The sequence below is a fragment of the Sinohyriopsis cumingii genome, chromosome 15 (assembly GCF_028554795.1).
Source record: "Sinohyriopsis cumingii isolate HCF-2022 chromosome 15, ASM2855479v2, whole genome shotgun sequence".
NCBI classification, from domain to species: Eukaryota; Metazoa; Mollusca; class Bivalvia; order Unionida; family Unionidae; genus Sinohyriopsis; species Sinohyriopsis cumingii.
Window position 1 is genome coordinate 122,811,365 of NC_142975.1, and position 27,945 is coordinate 122,839,309.

The following is a 27,945-nucleotide window of genomic DNA, read 5'->3' on the forward strand; positions in this document are numbered from 1 at the left end:
AAAAAAAAAAGTTTTTTTATTTGCATATCTGTAATACAAAAACAAACATATACGACAAAGATTACAAATGTAAAGCATAATAAAAAGACATGTTATCTTGGGAACTTGAACATAGTGGAAAGTGAACTGCAATTTCCCAGATAACTGATACAATTACGATACATAAAAGTGATATCCATTTTAATTAGAAAGGATTAAAAGAAGCAACAGATATATCTTAATTTCACTTGAAATACAAATTACTTCTGTGTATAAAGAATAAGAGGAACATACATGCAAATATTGTTCATAATACATATAAATATAAAATTTTGAGAGTCCTTCATACACACATAACATTGCTTCCATCTTGGTAGGATAGTTCATAGATATGCTCATCTGGAAACAATTACATGTTAATACCAGGCAGGGTCAGTGCCGTCTTAAGGCATGGGCACACTGGGCAGTTGCCCAGGGCCTCACGCTTCTAGGGGCATCATGCTGCCCATATTGTTAATGAATATTGGCCTGTAAGGGGCCCCAGTGCATTGCTTTGCCCAGAGCCTACAATGTTGTTAAGACGGCTCTGGGCAGGGTTCATGACGTGAAAAAGTTTACGGTGTCTTTGAAACTTCCGCTCAAAAATATGTAAAATCTGTGGTGTCTAATATCCATATATCCGGGATGTAGTCGTGTAATAAACTATATAGTATATTATGTTACAAAGGTTATGGGCAGTATCGTTTGCTATTTTAATTCGTTGCTGTCAGGAAATTCTAACTACGACATTTTTTAATTTCCACAAAAATACACACCAAAAATAGAAAAAAAGATCAGGAGAATAGTCAGTTTCGTGTCAATAAAATCCGCACTGCACAGTCCACGGACAGAAATGCACGTCCAAACGGCATACGCCGGCAACTCCACGGTTGGGACTCCATCCATTATTTGGTAGTCAATTATGTCAGGCGGGAAGGTCATCAAACAAGGTCATTCATCGGGTCATGCTGAAACTAAAGCGATTATAAAAATGAAAATGAATGACAATTAGGATTTTGTGAGAAATAGTAATTATATATACTCTAAAATGATAACAAATTGGTGTGATGCATCGCAAAGTTATACTTCATCACGACGCTACTTACTTCAGTTATAAAAAAGAAGACCGCTTAAAGTGTTCGAAATCCAAACTGTTCAAATACTTGTCTGCGGAACAGAAAATAAAGAATTTTAAGACGATACTATTTGGGACGTAAGGATTCGTTAGGAATAGAAGGGTTTCGAAATTTCAGAATGTTTGAAGTGGATAAGTTTTACTCTATGTTTGTTTGAGAGAGATGGTTATTTGCTCATGTCTATTGCAACACAATAATGTGTTCGCTATATTGTTGGATGAAGCATATTATGTTGCGATGTTTATGTTTCTATACCGGGTTTCAATCGCTGTTGATAACCCTGTTTCATTCCATTTAGGCTCCTTCTGGCGCTACAGCTGAACACATTATTCCAAAACTTGTGTGTGTTGGTTAAATGTTTGCAACGAACACGGAAATTAAAAGTCTTTCCCACCCAGTGCATTTTATTGACTTTAATGCGATATCGAAAACGTTACAATCGTTAGGTAGTATCAACTCGTATGCAAAGCTGTTTCAGACCACCGCGTATTCCTAAATGTATATTAGTGAAAACACGGGTCATTAAACTGTTAACTACAGGTAATTGCCTGCAAAACAGATGCTAGAATCTTTATTTCCCGGAAATTATAGCATATCCTGCTGACTGACTTGCTAAAGGCTGTAATTTCTCGATTAATCGAAATGGATCTTAACATTCAACTCCAATCTATATCGGATTCGGAGTGCGTCGCATCAGCTGATTACCGGGAGCGCGATTCTTGCGGAAAGTAAAAAGTAAAAAAAACCCCAATAATTACGTAATTTACTGTTTCTAAGGACACGTTTTATTTTGTTTTATTCAATACCTTGTCGAGCAAGACACTTTAAAAGAATTACACTTGTCCATGTTGAAGTTGCACGCAACACGCATACGGGTAAAAATAGTTGGTTGCTACAATATTGGATTCAGTGAAAAGTCAATAATCAATCATTAGATTCGAACTTTGGCTTGTAAAATGTGCATAACTAAATCAACCAAACTAATATAGTTAACTCAATGCTGAAAACAGTCTCATAGCTGCTTTACTAACATGGCCTGTGTACAATTACATGGACTGTGTACAATTACATGGCCTGTGTGCAATTATATGGCCTGTGTACAATTACACGACTAAGACACTGTATACTTTAAGTTTAGGAAATTAATGTAGTGATCTTTATACGGAAGGTAATATTACTGCTTCATTACTAATTGTTGGTGTGAAACCTGCAAGATTAACATTTAAAGGTAGTAAACACAAAAACAACACAGTCAGTTCATGTTAGATGGAATGTACGATGTACAATAATTAGCATTATTTCCCACTAGAGTAGTTCTGCCTAAGTGCCCATTGGGGTATGCTGTATGTATAATGCGTATCACATTTGTTAAGAACAATTATCCAAACTATTGTCTGGTAATACTATAGATATATGTATCATAGGTAACATTTTAAAAACCCTCCTTCATTAAAATGAACTCATACTTTGCTGCTTGCCTAGCAACCTCATCATTTCAGTTCAGAAATGTCACTCCTTGCAAGTCAGATGGACTTGAGCGCCCAGATGCATGGCAGGTACGTTCATAACAAAGCCATATTCAAGTTAGAAGCACGACACATATCTATAAGCTATTATTGATTTTCACCAACAGACTCCAGCCTTCATGAAGAATTCATGCCGGACTATTATGCGACCAGCTAATGGAAATCTTTCTCAAAATGATATAAATATATACTGCTTACAGTTGATTTAGTGACCAAGTAATATCTCTACACAGAAATGTTATTTGGTACATTGGCACAATTTATTTTTCGTTAAGTCTTCCGGAGTTCACATCTTCGCTGTTTAATATAAAATCATGGTTATACACTATTTCAGAAAAGGTGATATTATAACCCCCACCCCTCCAAACAAGTAAAATAAAAATAATAAAAAAGGTAAATTTATAACTAAAATGAATACATAAATATGAAAATACATTCCCGGCAATGATGTCTTTAAAGTAAATTGAGCGTCTTTTAACTGCACCATTTATTTGGATTTGATATCAGTGCATTTAAAAAACTCGAACTTCAGTATATCTAAGACTGTTTATTAAAAGATAACAAATATACACACTAAAGTCTGTAGGCTTTCATACACATATTACACTCATTTAGAGTGTTTCTTTTGAACTGTGCATGGACAAGATTACGAAATATGTGCATTTAAGGACGTGTACGGAATAAATATTAATATACAACACAATATGTAATTAAAACCATGACCTGGATTATCAGGATAGACTACACAATATCTAATTAGAACCATGACCTGGATTATCAGGATAGACTACACAATATGTAATTAGAACCATGACCTGGATTATCAGGATAGACTACACAATATCTAATTAGAATCATGACCTGGATTATCAGGATAGACTACACAATATGTAATTAGAACCATGACCTGGATTATCAGGATAGACTACACAATATCTAATTAGAACCATGACCTGGATTATCAGGATAGACTACACATGATGTAATTAGAACTTGCCATAGATTATCTAAACCTTATTACTAGACAAGAAGTTTCAATACTAATTTTAAAAGAAGCAATCCTTGGACGGTAGCTTCGCTGTAGAATTTTACGCGTGTTATCGTTTCGCACATCTTGAAATAGAAGAGTCCATCCCAATTCATAGAAAGTCCATCCCAATTTTAGAAACGTCCACCCCAATTACTGACAAGTTCATTTCAATTATAAAAAACCCCATCCCAATTATAAAATATCCACCCCAATCATAGAAACATCCATCGCAATTAAAGAAACTTCTATTTAAATTAATCCCCGCCCGATTGGGGTCGTATAATTCGCCCGATGCACCAATATCCTGCATGTGGAAAGAGGCAACTTATAGAAACACGTGCCACAGTTGCTCAATGATTACTGTGCCTGACTTCTGTGGGCGATGTTTCTAATCCTATGACTGGATCACCTTTGGCCGGTTACTATGATGTATCTATTGACATAACTATGGGCTGCCGTAGCGGACAAAAGCTGGTCTAATCAGAATGTTGCCGTCGAAATTTTAATGTCACCTGTCCAGAATTCCAATTTCACATGTTGTATGAAAAATGCTTGTCCTTGAAGTTCCATTTTCTAGGTCGGGATTTTAGATTGTACCTGTTGAATTGAACAGAATTGGTCGAAAGCTATATTTTCTATGTCGATGTTTTAGATTGTGTCGTTTGAATTACACGGCGGTGGTTGAAATTTAAATGTAATAGGATGAGAATTCCTAATTTACGTATTGGTTCAAAGAGTCATGTTGAAAGTTACACTTTATATGTTGAGTATTTAGATTTCTTCTGTTGAATTACACAGCGCTGGTTGAAAATTATAAGCTTATTGTTGAGTGTTTAGATTGTATTATCTGAATTACACGGCGGTTGTTGAAACTTTAATGTCATATTCAAGAGTTTCAATTTAACCTGTTGAATCACATTGATGGTGCTGAAAGTTCCATTTCATATGTTGAGTTTTTAGATTGTATCTGTTGAATTACACCGGTGATTGGACATTTTATTGTGCTTGTCAGAATTGTTATTTTTATATGGTGAAATGATTTGTTGGTGTTAAAAGTATCGTTACACGATGTCCACTTTAACAAGTCAAAATAATATCGAGTATTAAGATACATCATTCGTGTATTCATTTATAAGGCGCCATAACATTTCGTGCATTTACAGTTTGAAAGTTACCATTTACAGGTCGAGAATTACTATGAATTTCTTCGCTAGAGGTCGCTCTCGTGAACGGACCGCGTTATTTTTAAACAAGGAGACTGCTTCTCGTTACTGTGAAATTTAAGAGATGAAATCTAAATACTCGCCGTATGAAATGGAACTTTTATCACAAACAGTTACATTCCACGTGTGAATTATGGATTCTCGACATATTACTTTGAAATTTCAACTACCGCTGTGTAATTCAGAACATACACTGTAACAGGAAATAGAACTTTAAACCACCACTGTTTAATTCAACATATAAAATCTAAAATCTCGATCTAGAAAATAGAACTTTAAGGAAATACAATTTGATCCAACATGTAATATTGGATTTCTCGACGTACGAAATCGAAATTTCTACTGCAACTTTCTCATTAGACCAGCTTTTGGCCGCTACGGCGCCTCATACATAACACATTACTGCAGTTATTTGAAACTGGCAATAAATAACCGACTTGTGTTGCTATGCCGTAAAGCACCAAATTAAATCACCAGAACAATGCGCTGTATGTAACGTAAAATGAAAACTCCAGTATAAAAGCTTGTCGCGTCTACAGTGACTAGCTGTAGTGAATGATAGAGTTTTCTATATAGAAAAGGATCTAAAGTAACCACTCGATTATATAACTCTTGTTCTGGGAAAGTGAATCCCTTTAACGAAAACAAACAAACGACTGTCTGATGCATTAACTCGGGCAATATGCATCAAACCTATGCAAAACAATATGAAAAAGGTACAAAACAGATCGAGAAACTGATGTACAATTAATTTACTTAAGTACAATGCTTGGCCGTCATCATAAACCTCTTTTTATTAGAGAACAATGAAATCAAGCATACATCTTCCAGTCTTACGTAAACTGCAAAGGTGACATGTACATGAAGATTAGAAATGTAGGCAGAAGATTAGCAATTTATGCATAAGATTAGTAATGTATTCATAAAATTAGTAACGTTTCCATGGAGATTAGTATTTTTGTACATGATGTTTAGTAATCTGGGTATGAGCTTCTAATGCACAGTACGCATCTCGCAATATCACTTCCGGTGCAACATTTTCAGTCAGTTTCGGAGATACCCAATATATATCCGTAAAGTTAATTTTGATGGCTGTTTGGGCACTTTTAAGAAAAAACATAAGAACAATGTTTATGAAATGTGATCTTGACAATCAGTGCATTTTATATTTGTCCATTTGGCACTATATCGCCTTTTTCAAAAACCTTCTAACCAGCGGGGTGTCATAGTTTCGTGTTGCAGATGTAATTACTTTGCACCAGCAGTCCTGGGAGATAGTTACTCATAAGCACATTTTCGTAACACAAGTATCTGAGAATCTAGTTGATGTTAAGTATTTTGGGTGCCGGACACGCGACCTGAAGGCGCAAGTTCGAATCCAGCCATGACCCCCTCTCCCCGTTGACCGCTGCAGTGTACCTCTACGCAACACTCTTTGATTTAACGGTCTCGACACAATATTATCTTTCCTGTCTTGTTAAACACAGACAGATCAATCACTCGACCAATCCATAAAACTGACACTGTTGAAACCGAATGTTTCTCAGTTCTATAGTGCAGGCCAGCTTAAAAAGATTTTATTAATTTTTAGGACGAACTAATGGACTAAAACTACGTGGCCAATCTGCAGAGAAATCCGAGTTACAAAGGTAATATTTAACAGAAATGTTATGGTAAATCGCAACTGCTCTGTTGAATAACGTGCGTAAAGTGTCAAGTACTTACCGACCATTGAGTAGATAATGACAACGATCACAGCCAACAGTAGCACAACACCAATTGAAAGAAACAGAATATTCAGAACTCGTTTTAATATCCTATACTTTTCCGGATGTTCGCAACTCAGAATAACGTTGTTATCACTCCTCCCTCGCATGCGATCGTCCTGTAATAATATAAACATCCGCTTCCAAATGCTTTGTTTTTTTGTCACGTGGCTCTTTTCGCCACCGTCAACATCCGTCACAACTATGTCTATGCCGCCCATATTCAATACGGAAGAAGCGTCAATCTCCATCACTGAACAATTGGATTTTGTCTTTCCAGTATCATTGGGAATAGTTTCCGGGCGTTTGTGTACTGTGGACACATCAGAGGTAGGGCTATTTTCAGGTAGCTGTGACACTGTTGCAGGGGATCGGTTATTTGATTCGTGAGATGACGGTGGACGAGGCCTATTTTCGGGTGGATCACGCACTATTATACGGTTTTGATAATAAATAGCGCTTCTGAGGACGCTGGTTGTTGGTGGACGAGCGGCAGTGCATTGCTCTTTGGATTTGTCTATTTTCGCCGAAGGCGAGCTTGTCCTATGAGATTTGCTTGATTTCAAAGATTTGGATGATGGTTCAGAACCGGACGATTTTTCTGAATTCAGATTTCTCGAGCTTGAATCCGAATGGGAAGTCCTTGGTCTTCCATCAGTTTTATGTGGAGTTAAATTTTCATTGGTTTCACCTCGAATATCTACCTTTTGCATCAGACCATGCAGCACTCCTTGTTCTGCTTCATCGATGTTGAAATAGCACTGATTCACTTGACCCTAAAAGTGAATAAATGAATAAATAAATATACAAATAAAATGTGATAACAAATGATGCAAGTTTCTGATCTAAAAATGCATGTTTTAATCCAACTTTAAAGTGGAATTATTTCAGTCTGTTGATGTCTATGTCGTGCGTTAGAAATCAGTTTGAAACTACTAATTATATACAGTATATTTAAAGCGTTAACCAAATCCATACATACATCATTAAATCAGAAATAGATCGGAGGAAAACGACATAATGAGAGAGAGAGAGAGAGAGAGAGAGAGAGAGAGGGACTTAACAATACAGCATTTACCTTCTGCAGGCCTTCATATGTATACATTTGTCTGTACTATATCATTAAATCTATTGTGGGACTAATTTCTCAGTTAAAATTGAATTACCGTGTCAGAAGGTAATGTCTACTCCCAGTTTAGTAGCGAACAATACCAGGAACGATTTCCGACGCAGATAATTATCGAGCACGGCTAAATTGACTTCCTTGTGCGGAATGTCAGGGATTGGACCGGCAGCATATTACTTCCTAGCTTAAGTTACAGTCCGGTCAATTTTCTTCAAGTTTTAGATCGAATGCTTGGAAACACGGGAAAAATAATCGCAGCTCCCTCTGCTGTACCAATCTGATTTAATGGGCAAATGTCCCGATAGATGGCTCTGATCATGTTGTCCTTATTTCTAACAATACATAAGCTTTCCTCATTGCCTTGATTTGTATTGATTGCCATATCCGTGTCTTCTAATGCGAAAATTACAATATAGTTCCTCACAAACGTTTTTACCGCTGCAATGGAAGATCAGATGACGTCAAAAATGACGTAACCTTGCCTCGTTTAGGTTAAGGTCAAGGTCAGGTCTAGTTGGCTATTAATAGTACTACTCATAACTGAAAACACCCCACATGACCTCACTCGGGTTCCATAATGATACTCTTTTTTCAACGGATTAACATCGGTGGAATCAAAAGAAAAGACTACACTGGCTAAGCAAAGATATATCGACGACTATGCCTAGGTTAATCGATTTCATTTGCGATGCAATATATCCGTATTTACTGGTACATAAGTAATGAAGAAGAAGAGAGAGAGAGAGAGAGGAGTCGGAGGTCTCATGTCCTTACACATATGAGGTTAAATAGTAAAATTAAGTGATATATTTAAATCATACGTTCAGGTGGAATGGGTTAATAGTTGGAAGTAGTTAGATGCATGTCATTCTATACATCTTAGTGTTAGTACAAGCTTGGATGTTTACCCTCCAAGACGGAATAATTTAGTGCGAGTTATATTTTTTTAAAGGAATTTAGGCAATCCGTGAAAATGGATTCCTTTTCCATCCGAATAATTTGAAAAAATTACACTTGCATGATAGCTGGTTCTTAGGTGTGTGTGTGTGTGTGTGCTGGTGTGTGTGTGTGTGTGTGTGATGCATTAATGAATCAGCGAAAACGTTAACTTCTTTAAGTTACTTGAATAAGACAATAAAGATTCGAAAACGTGCCTTAAGCCCTTTCGAAGCCCCCTAGCCCCAGTAAGACGGGTAAAAGAGCAAGTCGCAGAATGCATTGTCTTAGCTTCAGAATGACTCATGCCAAGTATGATGAAAATCTATCAAGGATTTAGAAAATGTATGCAAATAAAAAAGTTTAAGCCAAAATCTTAAGAAACCGTGGATGCGACTGTTGCACTAGCATCAATATCCGGGCATGAGACAGACTAGGAACATGGAGATCACGGTACTACAACTGAGTTGAAACAAACACATGATTCTTAGAAAATGACTTCTTTCATATATTTTAACGTTTCCGATATTGTGCACTGTACAAAATGATTCCTGTGAGTTTGACTGCCCCCACAGCCAAGAGAGAGAGAGAGAGAGAGAGAGAGAGAGAGAGAGAGTGTGTGTGTGTGTGTGATACGCTAACAGTGAAGTAGTACATGATTAAAACCTCGTAACTTACCACTCTGCCAATGACATAAATCCTTGCCACCTTGCATAAACAAAGGAACAGAACGAAATGATTTTCTTACTGTCTCCAGTATAAATCTTGGCTTCCTAATTTAAAAGAACGGAAAGAAACCTATGTCGTAGGATGAAAATAACATCTCCAGTTTTACACCAGAACAGATGTGTCACAACAACTAATAGGTTTAGTTTACTCCGGTGACGTTTTCATATCGAGGCTGTCGCCATTGCGGCTGTTGTTTAAATATTGATAAGTCAACATGCAGAGAAAAATGATATGTTTCGTTAGAAACGAGATGAAATAAGAGGACAGTGATATGATGATGAAAAGATTACACTAGAATTATGAAGAAAAAAAAGTAATTGCCCGATCTTGTTGGTTTTGCGTCATAATGTACAAATTGTATCCAGATGACACCAGCAGATACCTATGTTAATACTTATATATCCATGAGCAATGAACACTTAGTTTGGATAAAAAAGTGTGCAAGTCCTTTTTATCTTCGTGTGCATTCCTGCTTGAGTAAGATCAGACCATTTTTGCACAGGCTTTTTCATTGTGATAATTGCTACTTATTTTTTTTTTGGGACCAATACAACACAACCTGGGTGTAACTGTGCTGAGAGAGAGAGAGAGAGAGAGAGAGAGAGAGAGAGAGAGAGAGAGCGTGTGTGTGTGTGTTGGATTTTTAACGTAGTTTAAAAACGTTTCAGTCATATTACTACGATGTCTGCAGTGTGACAACTTATAGTAATGTCTAGCACTGGGGCATCATGCCACAGACATGTAGCATCTCATGTCCCACCTAGTCACATTATCCTGACACTAGGCTGACCAGTCCTAACATTAACCTCTTAGTGCTGAGCGCCAAGAGAAACAGATGATACTATGATTGTTAGAAGTATTTGGTATGAACCGGCCGGGGTTCGAACCAGCAAACTTCAGCACCCGAGGCGGACGCTCTACGTACTAAGCCACCGAAACGGTTGCAACAGATTTGAATAATAATAATAATAATAATAATAATAATAATGATGATGATGATAATAATAATAATAATAATGCTCTTCCATAAAATTCTCTATGAATAAAAAAAAACCAACAAATGACTGAGCTATCGGGTTACAGAGAGATTTTCCGGGGGTGGGTGAATGTGGACGGGTTGGACTGGTAAACTGGGATACCAGGAGTGAGGGGATTCGTGAAGGGGTAAAATAGTCATGCAACTGTAACCGCATAGACTTTACTAAAGCTGTTGACATTAGTTGCAACGGTAATGATTTTGATGTTGTGAGCAGATGCATCAGCAAAGGTACACCGTGTTTAATTGATACGCAAAGCAAGAATCAATATTGATATAAAAAAATGTGTTCATATGAGACGATGGCTATATATTTTTGTCACATATACCCTACCTAGTTCACAGAAGTGAACAGCTCACAACCCCAGATCCGACGTCACATTGCAATATACGCCATAAGTTTGAAATTAAAAGCCATTAGTTTGAAATTAAAAGTACAAATGACATTGTCGACCCGAATCTGCTGGTTCATTGTGAAGCGGTGTGTCCATGTTAATGACGATCGTAAGTGGACGAGAGCAGTACTTGAGAAATTACATTAAATTAAAGTGCGTTTAGCTTGAAACACAATTATCGCTTTTGAAATGCAAATGTTCGTTACCATATAAAAACGACAACGTAATTACGTTTCTATATGTGTACACCAAATAAATCTTGTCTTACCAATGCTTTATTAATGTGAATAAATTCTCGATCTTTTCCCTACTGGATGTCTACCACTAAAATGCAGACAATTCTGATTCGTTGATTTCCATTTCCAAAATTATGTTCCAACACATATTCTATTTCAAACTAAATTCAAGCTTTCTTCTCTTTTGTCTAATTTATTAAATTTATTTCAAACTAATTAAAAATATATATAATTACTTCAGAGCTTGCCGATGAAAAGCATTGCTTTCAGCGCATATATCAGCAAAACTGTCGCCAGCTGTGTAATTGATACCGTTTTGATGTGTCATTTGTTTACATCCCAGCTGTGTCGTTATAGTTCTGTTTTGAAATGGGAATTTATTTACATAACTGTAAAGTGACATATTACAAACAGCATCTGTTTAGCACCTCAATCCTGTGTTAAAAGTTGTCGATCAATATTTTCTACCGTTCAGTCAGTAGTATTAAGGTCTGTAACAAAAGCGTTAATGTTATCCATGCGCGAAAGAGGTAGCGCAGGATCAACCCAGAAGGATATTGTCCAATAGTTTTGCTAAATTTCGCATCAGCTTCAGGCAATGAAAGTTAGAGTGGTTCAATTAACTTCTAAATTTAAAAGAATCTTCTTGTACTCACTGCGTCTGTTAAGGAACTGCTTTTGTATTGTTAAGCTGATATTTAGATCAGATGTGGAGTTATGTTGTGCTGATATTTAGGTCAGATGTGGAGTGACGTTGTGCTGATATTTATGTCAGAGGTGGAGTTATGTTGTGCTGATATTTAGGTTGGATGTGGCGTACTATACACGAGTTCAATTATTGTAATTCGTTTGTACATCTATGGCGAAACTGTCTACGTTTCATTATTCAATTACCGTTGTATCAATTAAAAAAAGATTGTCAAACAACCTGAATGTTCGCTTCAAACTCTTCTTGAACTTTGATTAAAAATTTGAGAGAAAATAATGGCAAAGAGGATTGTAATAGGCTTCGGTTACAACGACTCATTTTGTATATTTGGGTTTCTTCCACCAGACGTAGTGGGCAACACGTCCACATGCCGTACGAAAGAGTGACAGTCCGAATCTCATTATCTCAACTACAGTGTAATGTTATTTCATTGCATTGAGTTATCATTCAACTCGTCAACTCTTTGTTTTACACAATTCGAAAAATGTTTCCTCATAATATCATTTATTCATAAGAAAGGTTAATTCTTATTTGGGTACTGCCTTTTTTTTAAAGGAATTGCCGTTGAATGCCTACTGCCTTTTCGTTGACATTGCCTTTGAGTAATGCCATTTTGTTGGTTTTACCTTTGAATGCCCCACTGCCTTCTTGTAGGTATTGCCTTTGAATGCCCTACTGCCTTCTTGTAGGTATTGCCTTTGAATGCCCTACTGCCTTTTTGTAGGCATTGACTTCGAATTTGCTACTGCTATTTTGTAGATATTACCTTTGAATGCCATATTTCCTTCTAGGTATTGCCTTGAATACTCTACTGCTCTTTTAGGGGTTGCATTTGAATGCCATATTGCCATTATGTAAGCATTGTCTTTGAATGCCCTACTACTTTTTTGTAGGCGTTGCCTGTGTGTGCTCAAATTTGTGTCAGCTTTAGAGCCAGTACACGCTAAATAGGGAGTGGAAAACATCATAGAGATGAAACATCACAACTGGTCTCTCTAAATATACAAACCAATATTCATTTTGTTAGTCCATCAGTACTTAGTGGAAGACACCTAGAGAAGCTGGAATTAATCTGCCCTTAAGCTCGAAACTTACCTGTTCTATTAGTAAGTTAGTAGTTCTGATGAAAGAGATTTATAGGAATTTTAAACACTTTATATTAGAAAGTGATGGGCTTATTCTATTTGGTTAACATACATTATTACATACAATTTTAAACTTTCATATCTAGATGGAAGCTATCCATGATAGCTAAAGAGTACTAGGAAATAAAGCTCGACACAGAATCATACCTCATATCGAAGGCACAGATAAAAGTTGTGCAATCGGCTTATTTTTAAATTTGTGTCCACCACGTGAGCCATCTCCCTTATTCAGTATGATGCGCAGAACCTGGGCAAGGGGTCGTGAACTACTAATGACACGATTAGCATTCCGAGCATGCTTTAATTTGTAAATTCCAAAACCAAACACTGAACAAAGTCACAAAGTCATCTACTAGAACTACATGGTGCACATTTGATATAATGATGTCAGTGCCATGACATTTTGTAACTAAAATCTGCCAGTCTTTGACTTTTTGACCCAGAGGGAGGTTGGACGGGGCGGACTATACCTTCGGAACATTCCTTTCCTGCAGGAAACTACCTATCTGAGACCAACTATCTTCCGCCGTCTGCATAGGGATCGAGGGGACCCTGTCTCGCTCTCACTGTACTAATTCTTTGTTTCATCAGGAAGTAATACATACGTGGGTAAGCAGACATTCTTTCACACTTAGCCGAGTAAGCATCCAGCAGAGGCGTCGAATAAACAACGAGAACAGTATCTATGTATATAGTACTCTGTGGTCATTCTAATACCTGAAACATAATTTTCGGTTGTTCCGTCATAGATGTGACAAGAGGATCGACACGTGACACTAAATGTCGTGAAAAGGATCGAAGTTAACGACTGCGAAGTAAGTCAGTTCTTCTACTCATTGCCCAAACTTTTGCAACAAAATTTTCACCACTGATTGGCGAGATGATGTTTGACCATGGCATCTTGGTTCTTGATTCTCTGAGAACATTGGACTCGGTCCCTATATGAGGCTGAACCTAAATGCCTATTCTAACTAATCTTCTCCATTAACATTAAATCCAAGTTTTTGTACACCTATTTTGCTTTCGAAAATATGGAAAGAAAATTTACATTTTCTTCACTAGATATGTAGTCATTAAAATAGTGTTACTTTTATCTAGACTAAATTTCTCTCCTTTATTGTGTCAAATCAAGTCAAGAGTTGTCTCCTAAATGACGGACAAAGCAGATACGACTGAGTTCTACTTCGCCAAATAGCATTATAGCGTGCATACGTCGAAAAGAAAATGAAGGAAAAAAAAAAAACAACAAACAGCAAACAAACAAACGAATTTTCAAAAAAGAAATTCGAAACGGAAATTTAAGTTAACTTACCCTGTTGTAATTATTGCTCGATTTGAAAGTGTCCACGTTAATACGATTTAAATGACCTCTCAGTAATCCAGTCACATGCATACAGCGAAGAGAAACAACTATTTGAGTGAATGTGACGCAGAATATTGCTACATTTAGTCCTTTGACAATTTCATAATGATTGTAATCCTCACATGTAGCAATCCTCTCTCTCTCTCTCTCTCTCTCTCTCTCTCCCCCCCCCATCCATCGCTCCATCTTTCCATCCATCCATCCAACCATCCATCCATCTCGATTTCTCGTTTTTTCCATTACGGTAACCTCTACCATCGTGCTTTTCTTCTATCAGGTCGACATCTAAAGTTACTTGAAAAATAAGAAAAACTTTGCGACAATCGGCATTATTTAGAACGCAAACGAGTGATTTTAAATTGATTTATCCATTACCACTGAATAATCACAGTTCTAAATCCAAATGGTTTTACCTCAAGGCAATCCAGTGAAAGTAGATTATGAAATCAATGAAGGCTTCCCATACTCTTCCAGTAGAAATATTTAGGTATTTGAGTCCTTGAATAAATTCACATAATTTGTTACGTTTTGACTGTTTAAATTAAATGTTTTCCAGTGTTCTTCCAACGAATACTAATAAATAAATAAATATTCCCCCCCCCCCCCGCTCTCTCTCTCTCTCTCTCTCTCTCTCTCTCTACCCATGCATCGATCCATCTATCTATCCGTCCGTCCATCTATCCATCTCGATTTATCGTTTTTTTTTCCATTACATTAACCTCTTGCATCGTGCTTTTCTTCTTTCAGGTCTAAATCTAAACTTACTTGAAATACAAAAGAAAAACTTTGCGACAATCGGCATTATTTAGAATGCAAACGAGCGATTATAAATTGATTTATCCATTATCAGCAGTTCGTAACATTCGTACACAAAGGCCCTTTTTGTTTGCAATGCAGCAATTTTCGCGTAGATGTTTATCTCCACCTAAAGCGTTCAAACGAATCACGCTTTCCAATAGACACTACAAATGCACAGATAACTGACTGTGTATAATAATATCTCTATCTCTCGCTCTCTCTCATATGATTTTACTACAAGATACAGTTTTCTTCAAAGACCAGTACTTAAATTTCTACACTTCTTTGATGAAAATGGTTTCGCTTCCACGTGTTTCAGCATCCCCTTTATTGTCAGGTATTTTAACCGACCGCCGATATTGCGGAATTACTGACTGAATAAATAAAGCAATTAGCACACGCAGTATCCACACCACAATCTTCAAGCTTTTCTTGTGAAGGCACGATGGCTATAAAAAATATCGAACTTAAACGACGCAAACAGCAGAGAGGGTGAACAGACCACTTGCTGGAAGATCAATTTTTGAAAAAAAAAAAGTTTCCTAAAAAAATGAAAATAAAAGGTCAATATGTCAAACCAAAGTCGCTAACTAAAACAGAGAGTTTCTATAAATGGATTTAGATTTTTTTGTTACGTTATCTTTGTCGTTCGTGTTTTTCAAAACTTTGTTTACACACCGTGACACTTATTGGTGGTCGCACCCTATCTGCTGCTATAAACGTTTGAGTAATTTAATCATTATTATATCAATAATGGAATCATACACTAGTAGATTAGCTAGAGAAAGATTAGAAGCAATCAGAAGATATCTTCCTGTTCGTGATGCTCTCAAACAAAAAACCGCAAGAACGCCAAGAAGCACAAGTTGACTATGTAGAAGGTATATAACAATTATTTTAAACCTGTTACAAAGGTTACTGAAAAAGTTTTAGAAGCTACTGAAGGTCTTCTTCCCACGTTAAAACAAACGGCTGAGCAAACTGAAAAGATAGTAAGAAGAACTAAACAAACAAAACATATTTTAACAGATCGTCCAACTGAAATAGCTGCTGCTCAACCTCCTGGTAGAGAGGAAGGAATACTTGAAGGTATTGAACCAGCTAGTACTGAAATAGGTGATATAAATGATCTTATACCAGAATCAAAACAAAATCAATTGATAAATTTACCGAGATAAATATTTCCTATATAAAAAATATTGAAACTGTAAGATTACCTTCACTTGCCGTGCACAGTTATGATAATAGAAGAACATTTCTGAAACCATAGTACGCTAATGATTATGTTGTTGTTGTTGTGGGGTTTAACGCCATTTTTCAGCGTACGATAGGCTATACATGGCGGCCAGTATTAATAGTGGAGGAAGAACCTGAGAAAACCCCCGAAAGAACCACAGACTCACGAGAAGCTGCTGGCAAGCTTTCTCATATACCCACGTTGGCCGAATCCGAGACTCGAACCCACGCAGACAGAGGTGAGATGGCACTGATCGGTAATGGAGAGCGCTTTAGACCTATCGGCCACTCGGGGCCCCGCTAATGATTATGTAAGTCGTGAAACCTGGTACAAATGGATTTATAAAGTATACCATGAAATTGTTGATAATGTCAAAAATGATGATCCAAAATATATTGGATTTATTGATGGGATTAATAAACATCTTGAAAGCTTACAACGACCACAAAAACGACAACAACCACAACCACAGCAAAAACAACAATCAAAGCAACCAGTCCAAATAACAAGTGAGGAAGAACGAGAACCTACGGCAGAAGAAAGAATTGATGAAGCTTGTGATAAATATTTTGGTCCAAAAAAAGGAAGTGGTTTAGGAACTTGTTCTGACAGTGTTCTTGCTGATTTTAATCGATTAGAAGTTCTGATTGGAGGAAAACGTGCAGGCAATAATTCTCCAGAAATTATTAATGAAGTATCTGATATTTGCCGAAGATTATTTACAGGTGGCGTTATGGATCGTAATAGTTATCGTTCTCTCATTAATGAAATTTTCGATGACTATTACAACGACTAAAAACAATTAATTAATCAACATGTAATTTAAAAAATGATTATACACAATGCTCAACGTGGACCTGTAATGATTAGAGTAGTCAATTCACGATTACCAATGTAAAAGTGAATAATGGAGATGGATCTGGAAATATCGTTAGTGGTTTAATCAGAAGGATAGCTCCAAAACCAGTACCAATTGCAAAACAATTAGATATGACAGCTATTGAGTTCGTTAAAGATAAAGCACCAAGTTTTATCATTAATAAAGCATTTCCACAAATTACAGAAATATTAGCTAGATTAGTACAAAAACCTCAATAAATACAACCAGTAGAATTACCTAGCACTGAAGTTACATCAAGGATAATAAATATTATTTCTGAAATGACTAAACAAGAGACAGTAAAATTACCAAGTACTACAACTATGCCTGCAAATATTGGTCAGCTAATCAATAAATCTGTAAAAGAAAGATTAACATATCTGGCGGATAGAAAAGAAGTTGCACCTCCTAATATTTACACATATTAGTGAGTTAGGTAAAAATGTATCCTAGAAAAAGAGTTACAGAGTCAATTCCTGTTGAGTCAACACCTGTAATTACACCAGAAGAAAAAGAAAAATATATATCAGCAAAGGTTAACGGCTGGAAGTGGTCTTCGTGTTAGACGATAGTAATTATAATTATAAATGTTTAAGCGTATATCCGATCCAGTAGTTTGATATGGACTCACCAGTTCTTAAAGATGAATCTGTTCGCGATTATCAATATTATTCTTTTGACGCGCGTATACCAGATCAGCGTGGTCGAAAAAACTACAAGTTCAATATACAAGCCGATAAATTTTACCTGCTAACGCGTTTATCGAAGTAGAGGGAGAACTTGTAAAATCAGATAATACTAGATATGACCCAGGTGATAGCGTTGGTTTTGTTCATAATGGTATTATGGCGTTGTTTGACAGCGCTACGTACATGACTGACGGAAGAAGTATTGAAATAATTCAAAAAGACGTTGATGTTACTACAACGATATTAAATTTAGCAAGATATTCAGATCATTATACAAGATCAGCTGGACCGACAATGATGCTTGTAAAAATACCACTGACAATGCGGAATATAGACAGTATGATATGGGTAAACCAAGGAAAGCAGATATGCCGCAGTTGCATATATAAATGTAAGTATTGCTATGGGTATTGATCCAGACTTTAGCTTAAATGTAAATCGTTCATTGTCTAAGGATACTAATAGAGGATTTTCATGAACAATTTCATTGTCTCATATCTTTGGATTTGTAGAAATGTCAGAAACGTTATTTTTGGAGCTAAAAATACAGTTGTTCTTGTGAGAAAAGCTACTAATGATGACGCAATCTCCAGGTGACGCTGATAAGTAATATTAACAAAACTTTCATTGTGGATGCCTGTAATGACTCCATCACTTGTTGGAGAAGAAATATTAACTAGTTGTATGAATTCAGGTGGAAAATCATTGCATTCTTGATTGACAATGACCACAGATAGCATTCAGAGTAATTTTGCTGGATTATTTACATGGCGTATTGCATCACAACAAGGAGTTTCTGCTACGAGGCATATATTTATCGCATTACAAAATGCTGATGGACTAAATGATAAATTACGTAGCCATATGATATTTGACAACCTTGCAGTTAGTTAAGTTTCTTTACGGATAAATGGACATCAAGAACCAAGATACATTGTTACATTTTAACCAAAACATGTAGCACGTGCATATCATCGTTTAATGACATTTAAGGGGCGTGATCAAAATACGGACACTGGCTTACAAACATCACATTTAGATTTTAGAAATCTGTATCCGATCTATTTTTTTTCATTGAAGCATATACAATTATTCAAACAATCTGTCTTTGATATTCATTTTAAAGCTCGCGTGAACCCAGGTCGTGTTGTTTATTATAGAACAATCGCAGTTATACTCAGCGATAAAGCAATGATACTTGAAGGCACTGGCGGAAGAATGCGAATTATTGACGCACCGATAGAAAACATGTAACATTTTCAGTTGAAATTAACCTATTACTTATAAAAATGTCTTATCATCATGTTAGTGTTAGTCTGAATTTTGGTTAGATAAAAAATATTCAAACATCAGCAAATAAAAATAGGGGATTAAACATTTCACCAAAAAAAAGGAACAATTCAAATGCGGTCAGAATAAATTATCATTAAGTGAACGCCAACTAAGACATTTCAATAGCGCCAAACATTCAAATTCCGGTGTTGGACTTAATCTTTCAGCTGGCTCAGTTAAAGACTCGATTCAAACCGATGGAATATTTCCACTTCTTGCAGCTATACCAGGTTTAATAGCCACTGCAGCCCCAGCTGTTGCAAAAGCAGTCGCACTTGGTGCTCCTGAAACTGCTGATGGATTAGCAACAAAATAAAAGTAATAACAGTAAAAGGATTTAAAAAAAGAGGGAAATGTCTAAGACTTCAAGGAACTCCAGATCTATGTGGAAAAGGTCCGAGACTTCCAGGAACACTTCGTTAATCTTTCCTATGTCAAATTTTGATTTACCTTTTTATGATAGAAAATTAAATAAAATAAAAAAATTTAGAGGTGATTTTCTGCGTGACCAATTACCAAAACAACCAAACAATGTTGAAACTAGTATTATTAATCTCGATAATAGTTCTGGTCCTGGTATTCAATGGGTGTCATACACAATTAATCCACGTGGACTTATTTATTTTGATTCGTATAGGCTGGCTCCACCAAACAATTTGTAAGGCGATAACAACTAAAGTTTGGTATTCAACATTACCAACACAAACAATAACCGATCCGCCAATATGTGGCCGTGAAGTAATGTCTGTAGTAGACGCTGTTCATCATCAAGATTACCACGTAATAAAGATGTGCACTATTATACATGTTGACGCGTCGTTTTAAACAGATCTTAATGAATAATGGTAGATATTTACGGAAGAGCTTCCTCTAAACAAAAACAAAAATCCGACGGATTAACTCATGAAAATATAAGTAAACATATTAGTGATGAAATAGGTGAATTATTAAATCTTGCAAATGTAGATCCAAACGAAGTGGTTGGATTTCAAGATAAGCAAGGAAAATTAAAAACAAGCGCTCTTTCATTGCAAGATATTATTGTTAAAATTAATGGAGTAACCGAAAATAGCGTAGCTGTGTTTAATAGCAACGGAAAAATTAAACCCGGTGTTACTGTGTCAACGTTATTAGATGATCTTTGTGGTCGAATACAAAAATCTGGTGATACAATGACTGGTTTTCTCAATATGTCAATAATAAAATTACTGATCTTGGATAACCAGAATCAGACAATGACACTATAACGAAGAAATACATCCTTCCAATGATGAACTCGTTAGTCTCAGTTAATAATGAAATGACTTCATTTAGAACTGATTATTCTAATCATGTACAATTGTTTATGAGTTTTTGGTAGAAACGTAAATAGATTCATTAATGAATTTTTGGAAGTCAACCAGCCATTGATATTAAACTCTCGGACATAAAATGTTTTACCGACAATTCAGTATATACAGTAGCGGCTGGACAAGCATTATGCTCACCACTTAAAAATCTAACAGACATCGCGCTGAGGTTAACGGTATATACATGCTCTCAGTACTTGGCTTTACAACATTGAAATATCTACCATAATTTCACGGAGTTTTCCACTCCCGAATCTGTCAGGTGGATCTCCTGGATGTATGTTATTGATGTTGGAGCAAAACGACGAGGGAACATTTACTGTGGAACCCGAAGAAGAAAAAAAAACTCGGCTTGATTTATTATTTGTGTCTTGAATTAGTCGCCATATTCCCACCAAATTAAAATATAATTAGCATTCCGATCAACGTTCAATGTGCAGCGCAACATTACAGATATAACGAAGAACGTGAATGGCAAACAAACCTGAAAAATATCGTTGACGAATATACAGTAAAAGTAAAAAAATATCGCAGACGTATAGTTGTTGTTGACATAATTGTGTATTCGACGTCTGGTCTTATTGCTGGAACCGGTGTATTATTATCAACAATAACACCATCGCTATCGATGGCACCAGCAGTTGTAGTAACAGTTTTGTGTTTCAGCTGCAACAACAATTGATGGCCTTCTTAATATTATTGCAAAACAATATGTTCATGCACAAATGCAAATTACGTGATTTTACAATTAAATTACACACATCGACTCTAGTATACTCCAAATTATCTTCGTTAATATCAACAAGTCTTAGTGATGGAAAAATATCAGATTTTGAATTTACACAGATGATTGGAATTTAAAAGGAAGTAATGACTGTGATAGAATCCAGCGTGATTTAAATAATAATGATAATGATGATGATGATAATCATAATAATAATAATAATAATAATAATAATAAGAAGAAGAAGAAGAAGAAGAAGAAGAAGAAGAAAGTTAACGCCGAACGAACCACTTCAACATATTTTCGTTAATGCAGCCCCGTCAAAAACAATTATGATATCTGTAAGCTCCAATAATCCTGTATTTAGCGTTACCTTTCCAACTGCAATTCAAGCGAAAGAAATAGCTCTAGCACAATTGAGAGTACATAACAGCTGGCCAAATATCAGATCAAAATCATTTGTTGGATTACCAGCAAATAATTTGCTTGCTTTTTCACATAAACATTAAGATAACTCCTGACTAGCAAGTTGTCACAATTTTTCCACAGGTTCAAATTGAACAAATCAACGATGAATTTCAGCGCAGAATTAAGAGAATCAAAAATAGCTATCACTGTTCATGAACCATCTTTATCAGCTGCGGTAGAAATATATTAACCATATTACGTTGTAGTTATTTATTTATGATTCATCGATTCCATCAGTGTTAGGTTGGCCAGAGATTGCACCCAAGTATAAAGGACCGCCTGAACCAAAGTTAAATGATTTTATCACAAATGAGAAAATGTTTATAACAACTCCAAAATATCGAGAATAACCTCCATCTAAATACTATTTTTGTGACGGTTATCATCTTGTTTTACTCATAAGTACACAGAAAGTGGTTAGATTTTTTCCTGCTGAAAATAATGTACTTATAAGACGATTAACCGTAATACCTGTTCTTAATGAAAAATTAATTACTTTATTATCTAGTAAATTTAAAGATGAACATTCAACTATGTTTATATCGTTAACAAATTTATTTAAAATTACATTTTAGATTACCCTAATGATAAGCTAAAGAGTAAAATCATTGAAACAAAAAAACATTTAAATCAAATTGTATCAGACCTTGGGTATGTGAATTAAAAAACTATTGAGATGATAAATATTCAAACTATCATTATGCCACAGATTGGACAAAAAGTTATTTTAAAACAAATATATGCTGATAATTATAAAATACTCGAAGCAGAAATACCAGCTTTTGTATTACCAGAATTTAGAACTGACGATCTAAAAAGAATCAGACAACTATATTATCAATGAAAACATTCCTAAACCTATTGAGTCATGAAGAAATCTAAATCCACTGGCAGATAATCTCAAATATAACAATATTCCGCACGGTGACGGTCGTCAAATTTCACCAGGAATTGTTAATATAACTTCAAAAATCGCAGTTAATATTGATTTGATGTAATTGATGGCAGCTATCAAATCGACCTTGAAAAATCCAACCAGGCCCAGCAAGGATATATTCTGTATTCATTTACACATCAAGTACCTCCTGGATATTTTATTGTACAAGAACCCATTAATCCGGTTTATCTGCGTTGTCATAATCGGTTATTATCAAGAATACATTTTAAACTTATTGATCAAAATAACCATTTACTTGATTTAAGAAAGAAATTCTTAATATTAATATATATATATATAAGATCATAGTGGTTTTCAATCAAGGATTATAACAGAATTTTTTTAAAATAATGATTATCGGTAAATAGTACATAAAAAATTAAAATCTGTCAGATTTTTATAATTTAATGGGTCAAATCACATGCAGTTCTCTAAATGATTCATCGATCAATCGTTAAATTCTCATTATTCTGCTTATAAAACAATAAAAACCAGACATAATTCAGTTTTAAAAAATAACATTACTTTGGACTGTGTTTAGCGACTAATCCTAAAATCATTTAGTCAATCGCGTGAGGCTTGACCTGCAATTTAACTGATTTTTTAACTGTCAAATCGATTAAAATCAGTGAAAAAACGATGAATGAATTTTCACCAAAATTTTGGATTTTTCTAAGAAATCACAATCAAAAAAACATTATAATCTGAATAAAATTAATCTGAAAAAATAAATCAGAATAAAAAATAAATTGACAAAGTCAAGGATAAATATTAACTTTCACTAGCCACGACAGGGAACCCAGTTCATTGTCACTACTTTCACTTTCGAAATCCCCCTTAGTGACGTTTTTACTACTTCTACTTTCACAATCACTTTCACGATCGGATATAAAAAAAATTCAACTGCCTAACGCGCGTGTTAATAATCTTTTTCTTCTCATATTATTCAGCTATTTCCTATCTAATTTTTTTCAATGGCGGGTGAGAGAGATACAAATTGTTTACCTTCTGTATCTTTAGCCATAGCCAAATATTGGAACATAGACTGTTGGATGAGTTTAATTAATCTGAACTCTGTTGGGTAGTGTATATATCTTCGAACTTTCGTGTTTGCAATTATTCATAATCACAAATAACTTTTTCTGGACAAAGTTCAATTTTTATACCGTCATATTTGGTCAAAACGAGAACCAGAGTGATTTTGTAGGAATCAAAGTAGAAATCGAAAGGAGTTTCGATTGAAGTTATTGATCATAATGCACATGCATGGATTAATGCAGTAACACTATTTCCACGAAATTGAACTGTTAAATTTTACCAAGGAGATATATTTGATTTTATTAACGAAATAAGTAAGACAGAATATGTATCAATATGGTTATTTCAGAGTTCCGATGATGGAGACTATGATAAGTTTGTGCGAGCTAGTGGATATATTTATCGCACAGAACCTCTTCACGAAGAAATGAAAGATATTGCGCCAAAATAAACAGATGACGAAGTCATGCATGAAAAGTTACTCCGTAATTATTGTACGATTCCATCAGTCGCGGCTCATTTTGCTAGAGAGAACAATTCGTGGAAGCCTACGATGTTTGATTTTCTCAATGATGTAATATCGAGTTGTGTCGAATACGGACACGGTGGATTATGGAAAACCAGATACAATTATAAGGATTTATCTCCGTTGATATAGCTGTATGTTATCCTGGATGTTTTCTTGGTATGAGCGAGTGTTTTAAGTATTTTGAGCGATTTTGACACCCAGCACACGAGATGAACAGAGTATCGATAAATGGACCATTACCAGATTTTGACATGACTGGATTCGCTTCTATCGAGTCATTTAAGTTTGCCGACGATCTTCATCCGTTCTGGTAGGTCTGGTTTGACAATCATTTTTCAGAAAAAATGTGGGCGGCAACAATATTATTACGATATATGCTCGATGTAAATATACTGATGTCGTTGATTGTAAGTGAAGCAATTATATCATATAATTCGCAGAAAGAAGTTTGGTTACCACAACAAAAGAAATATTCTGATAATTAAAATCCTGATATGACTGAGTTTGAGAATAAAATCACAAAATATCTTGGCAGAAAAATAATCGGTAAATTCACCCATGGAGGATCATATGATCATAAACGACATTGTACACGATTAATTATAGATGATGCTGAACCCGATTTTATAATTGCTGATACAACGAATAGAAACGCATTTATAAGTCGAAATAATTTTAATTTATCAGACGGAACTAAATTAGGTACAATTGTGAGTTATATTGATGGCGAGTCACCGCAGTTTACTCATTTAAGATTTTCAATGCTCGCGTACGTTTCGATAAATCTATTATTGATGATAAATAGAGTTTCTGAATTTGCTGTCAGAGTTGCTACGAATTTATTTTATATCAATAAAAGCACACAGGATTGCTGGAACAACTACATATCGGTACTTATGCATCATGGGGTGAATGGAGAATAAATCAAGAAAATATTATTAATTATTCTGAATCCGCCGACGTTGAAATTACGGATATTTATTACAAAAAAAATAAAATATCAAAATTGTCATCAGCACCATCTGTATTTGATCATGTGACCAGAAAGAAGACTGTTTATCTTAATGGGCCTGGTAGTTGTGGTAAAACAACTTGTGTGATTGAATTATTTCGGAATTTTGATGTAGTTGTATTAACACCTACACACAGACTCGCAAGAGAAATGAAAGAAAGAAATATTAAATCATGCACTTATCATAAATTCTTTCGATGGAAGGGATATAAATGGACTCATGAACGAATGGGCGAGAAATATATTCCAAGGATTTTTATTCGTAGACTTATATATATATATATATATATATATATATATATATATATATATATATATATATATATATATATATATATATATATATATATATATATATATATATATATATATATATATATATATATCATACAGGTTAGATAATTTTTAATTCGTACTCTACGGAGATTCGAACTCAGATCCACGAGTAAATGGCACCCATCGCCTTACCTGCACACACGAGCCCATATTCACTATGTGCACTCTTGTGCAGCAGATACACTGGCATGACGACCTTGTAATTAATTCCCATCTATCTATCTACACAGTCATTCCGGATTCCTGTGAGAGAAATCCCCATACTTGGTATACCTACCTTGTAGTGCTAGCAGCTCCGAGCTATAAAAAAATACATTTCCAGGTCAAGTGCTCTGAAGTGTCGTTGTCCACAACAAATTAAAAAGAACGATGCAGGAATCTTATTTGGAATTTTTTAAAAGTCAGATCTTTCTGTTATAAAGTTCTTAGTCTTCGCATGAATTTGCCTTAAAGCTGGAAGTGAGTGTTCAATCACAAGTACGCATTATTATAAGTTGTTGTTATGTTCGAAAACGAAATTAAAGCTCATTCAACACATTTGTCTCTCAAATCCAGTTGGATTTTTTCCTTTGGGATACACATGCTTGCCTTTGTATAGTTAAAATCCCGAGCCATGAATGACAGGCTGTATGTATGTTACCAAAGGAGTCAGTTTCAACACAGCAGGAAAATGTATTACTGTCTGTCCGAAGAAGAACAGTCTGAACAAAAGTATCGGCGTTGCCTGCCGAGAAACCGTGATTCAAGAGAACGTGTGTCTCACTGTAAAATGCGCATCAAATAGCAACAAAACAAGATCTTGCTCAAGCTTACAGCTCAAGCTTACAAAGTCACCTTCTTCGAGCAAGCGCAACTGTATGGAGATGTGTGACACTAAACAGAGATGCAGTCCGCTGTGCGGCAACTGATTGCCTCCAGTAATAAATCGGCGCTGCTGTCTGTCGTACATTTGTGTGTATTACAAAAAGTGTGTGCCAATCCGTTATACATTTGTATCTGATATCAATTATGATCGGGTGTTATTTTCAATAAAACCTAACGTTATGTTTATGCGCATTAAAGTGTCACAGATGGACAATAATGACTCAAACTGTGCCCGCTGAAATCTATTACTGACTCACCTTCACAGTATAATGAAACGGAAAGAAAATGTCAAACAAAATTGAAAATGTCATAGTTTATAAACTACTGGCATTATGTGGAATTTACCAGGCTAATACGATCTAATTCGATATATTCATTGGACAAAAAAATACCCAACCAGGCACATCGACATAATTTAAATATCCACACTTGTGCCTAAGTGTGCCAAATAGTAGCTTGCAGTGTCCATGGCTTGCAGTGCCCTTTTTTATATAGCTGTAGCTTGCAGTGCCCTATCTTAGCTTGCAGTGCACTGTAATATATTGCAGTGCCATATGATAGCTTGTAGTGCGTTATAGTAGCGTGTAGTGCCCTATAGTTGCTTGCAGTGTCCTAGTTTACAGTGCCCTATAGTAGCTTGAAGTGCGCTAGCTTGTAGTGCCCTATAATAGCTTGTAGCACCTTACAGTAGCTGTAGCGCTCTATAATACCTTGTAAGCTTGTAGTACATTACGGTAGCTTGCAGCGCTCTATAATACCTTGTAAACTTGTAGTACATTATAGTAGCTTGTAGCGTTCTATAATACCTTATAAGCTTGTAGCACCTTACAGTAGCGTGTAGAGCTCTATAATGCCTTGTAAGCTTGTAGCACTTTACAGTAGCTTGTAGAGCTCTATAATACCTTGTAAGCTTGTAGCACCTTAGAGTAGCTTGTAGCGCTCTATAATACCTTGTAAGCTTGTAGTACCTTACAGTAGCTTGTAGCGCTCTATAATACCTTGTAAGCTTTTAGTACATTACAGTAGCTTGTAGTGCTCTATAATACCTTGTAAACTTGTAGTACATTATAGTAGCTTGTAGCGTTCTATAATACCTTGTAAGCTTGTAGCACCTTAGAGTAGCTTGTAGCGTTCTATAATACCTTGTAAACTTGTAGCACCTTAGAGTAGCTTGTATTGCTCTATAATACCTTGTAAGCTTGTAGTACATTATAGTAGCTTGTAGCGTTCTATAATACCTTGTAAGCTTGTAGTACCTTAGAGTAGCTTGTAGCGTTCTATAATACCTTGTAAGCTTGTAGTACATTATAGTAGCTTGTAGTGCTCTATAATACCTTGTAAGCTTGTAGTACATTATAGTAGCTTGTAGCGTTCTATA

At 35.5% G+C, this 27,945-nt stretch overlaps 1 protein-coding gene across 2 annotated transcripts; it reads right to left on the bottom strand.

Moving 5' to 3' along the window:
• LOC149782643 (uncharacterized) lies at positions 1–26,683 on the bottom strand. 2 transcript variants are annotated; one of them, XM_089934139.1, is made up of 3 exons: positions 25,981–26,683; positions 6,659–7,475; positions 1–992 (listed from the first exon to the last, which is right to left on the bottom strand). In XM_089934139.1, the coding sequence occupies exons 2-3, from the start codon at positions 7,410–7,412 to the stop codon at positions 982–984; spliced, it is 765 nt and encodes a 254-aa protein (XP_089790265.1). In that variant the 5' UTR covers positions 7,413–7,475; positions 25,981–26,683; the 3' UTR covers positions 1–981. The 2 variants fall into 2 exon arrangements, with proteins under 2 accessions (XP_089790265.1, XP_089790266.1); XM_089934140.1 differs by lacking the exon at positions 25,981–26,683 and adding an exon at positions 9,440–9,636.
• Between the last annotated feature and the right edge of the window lie 1,262 nt (positions 26,684–27,945).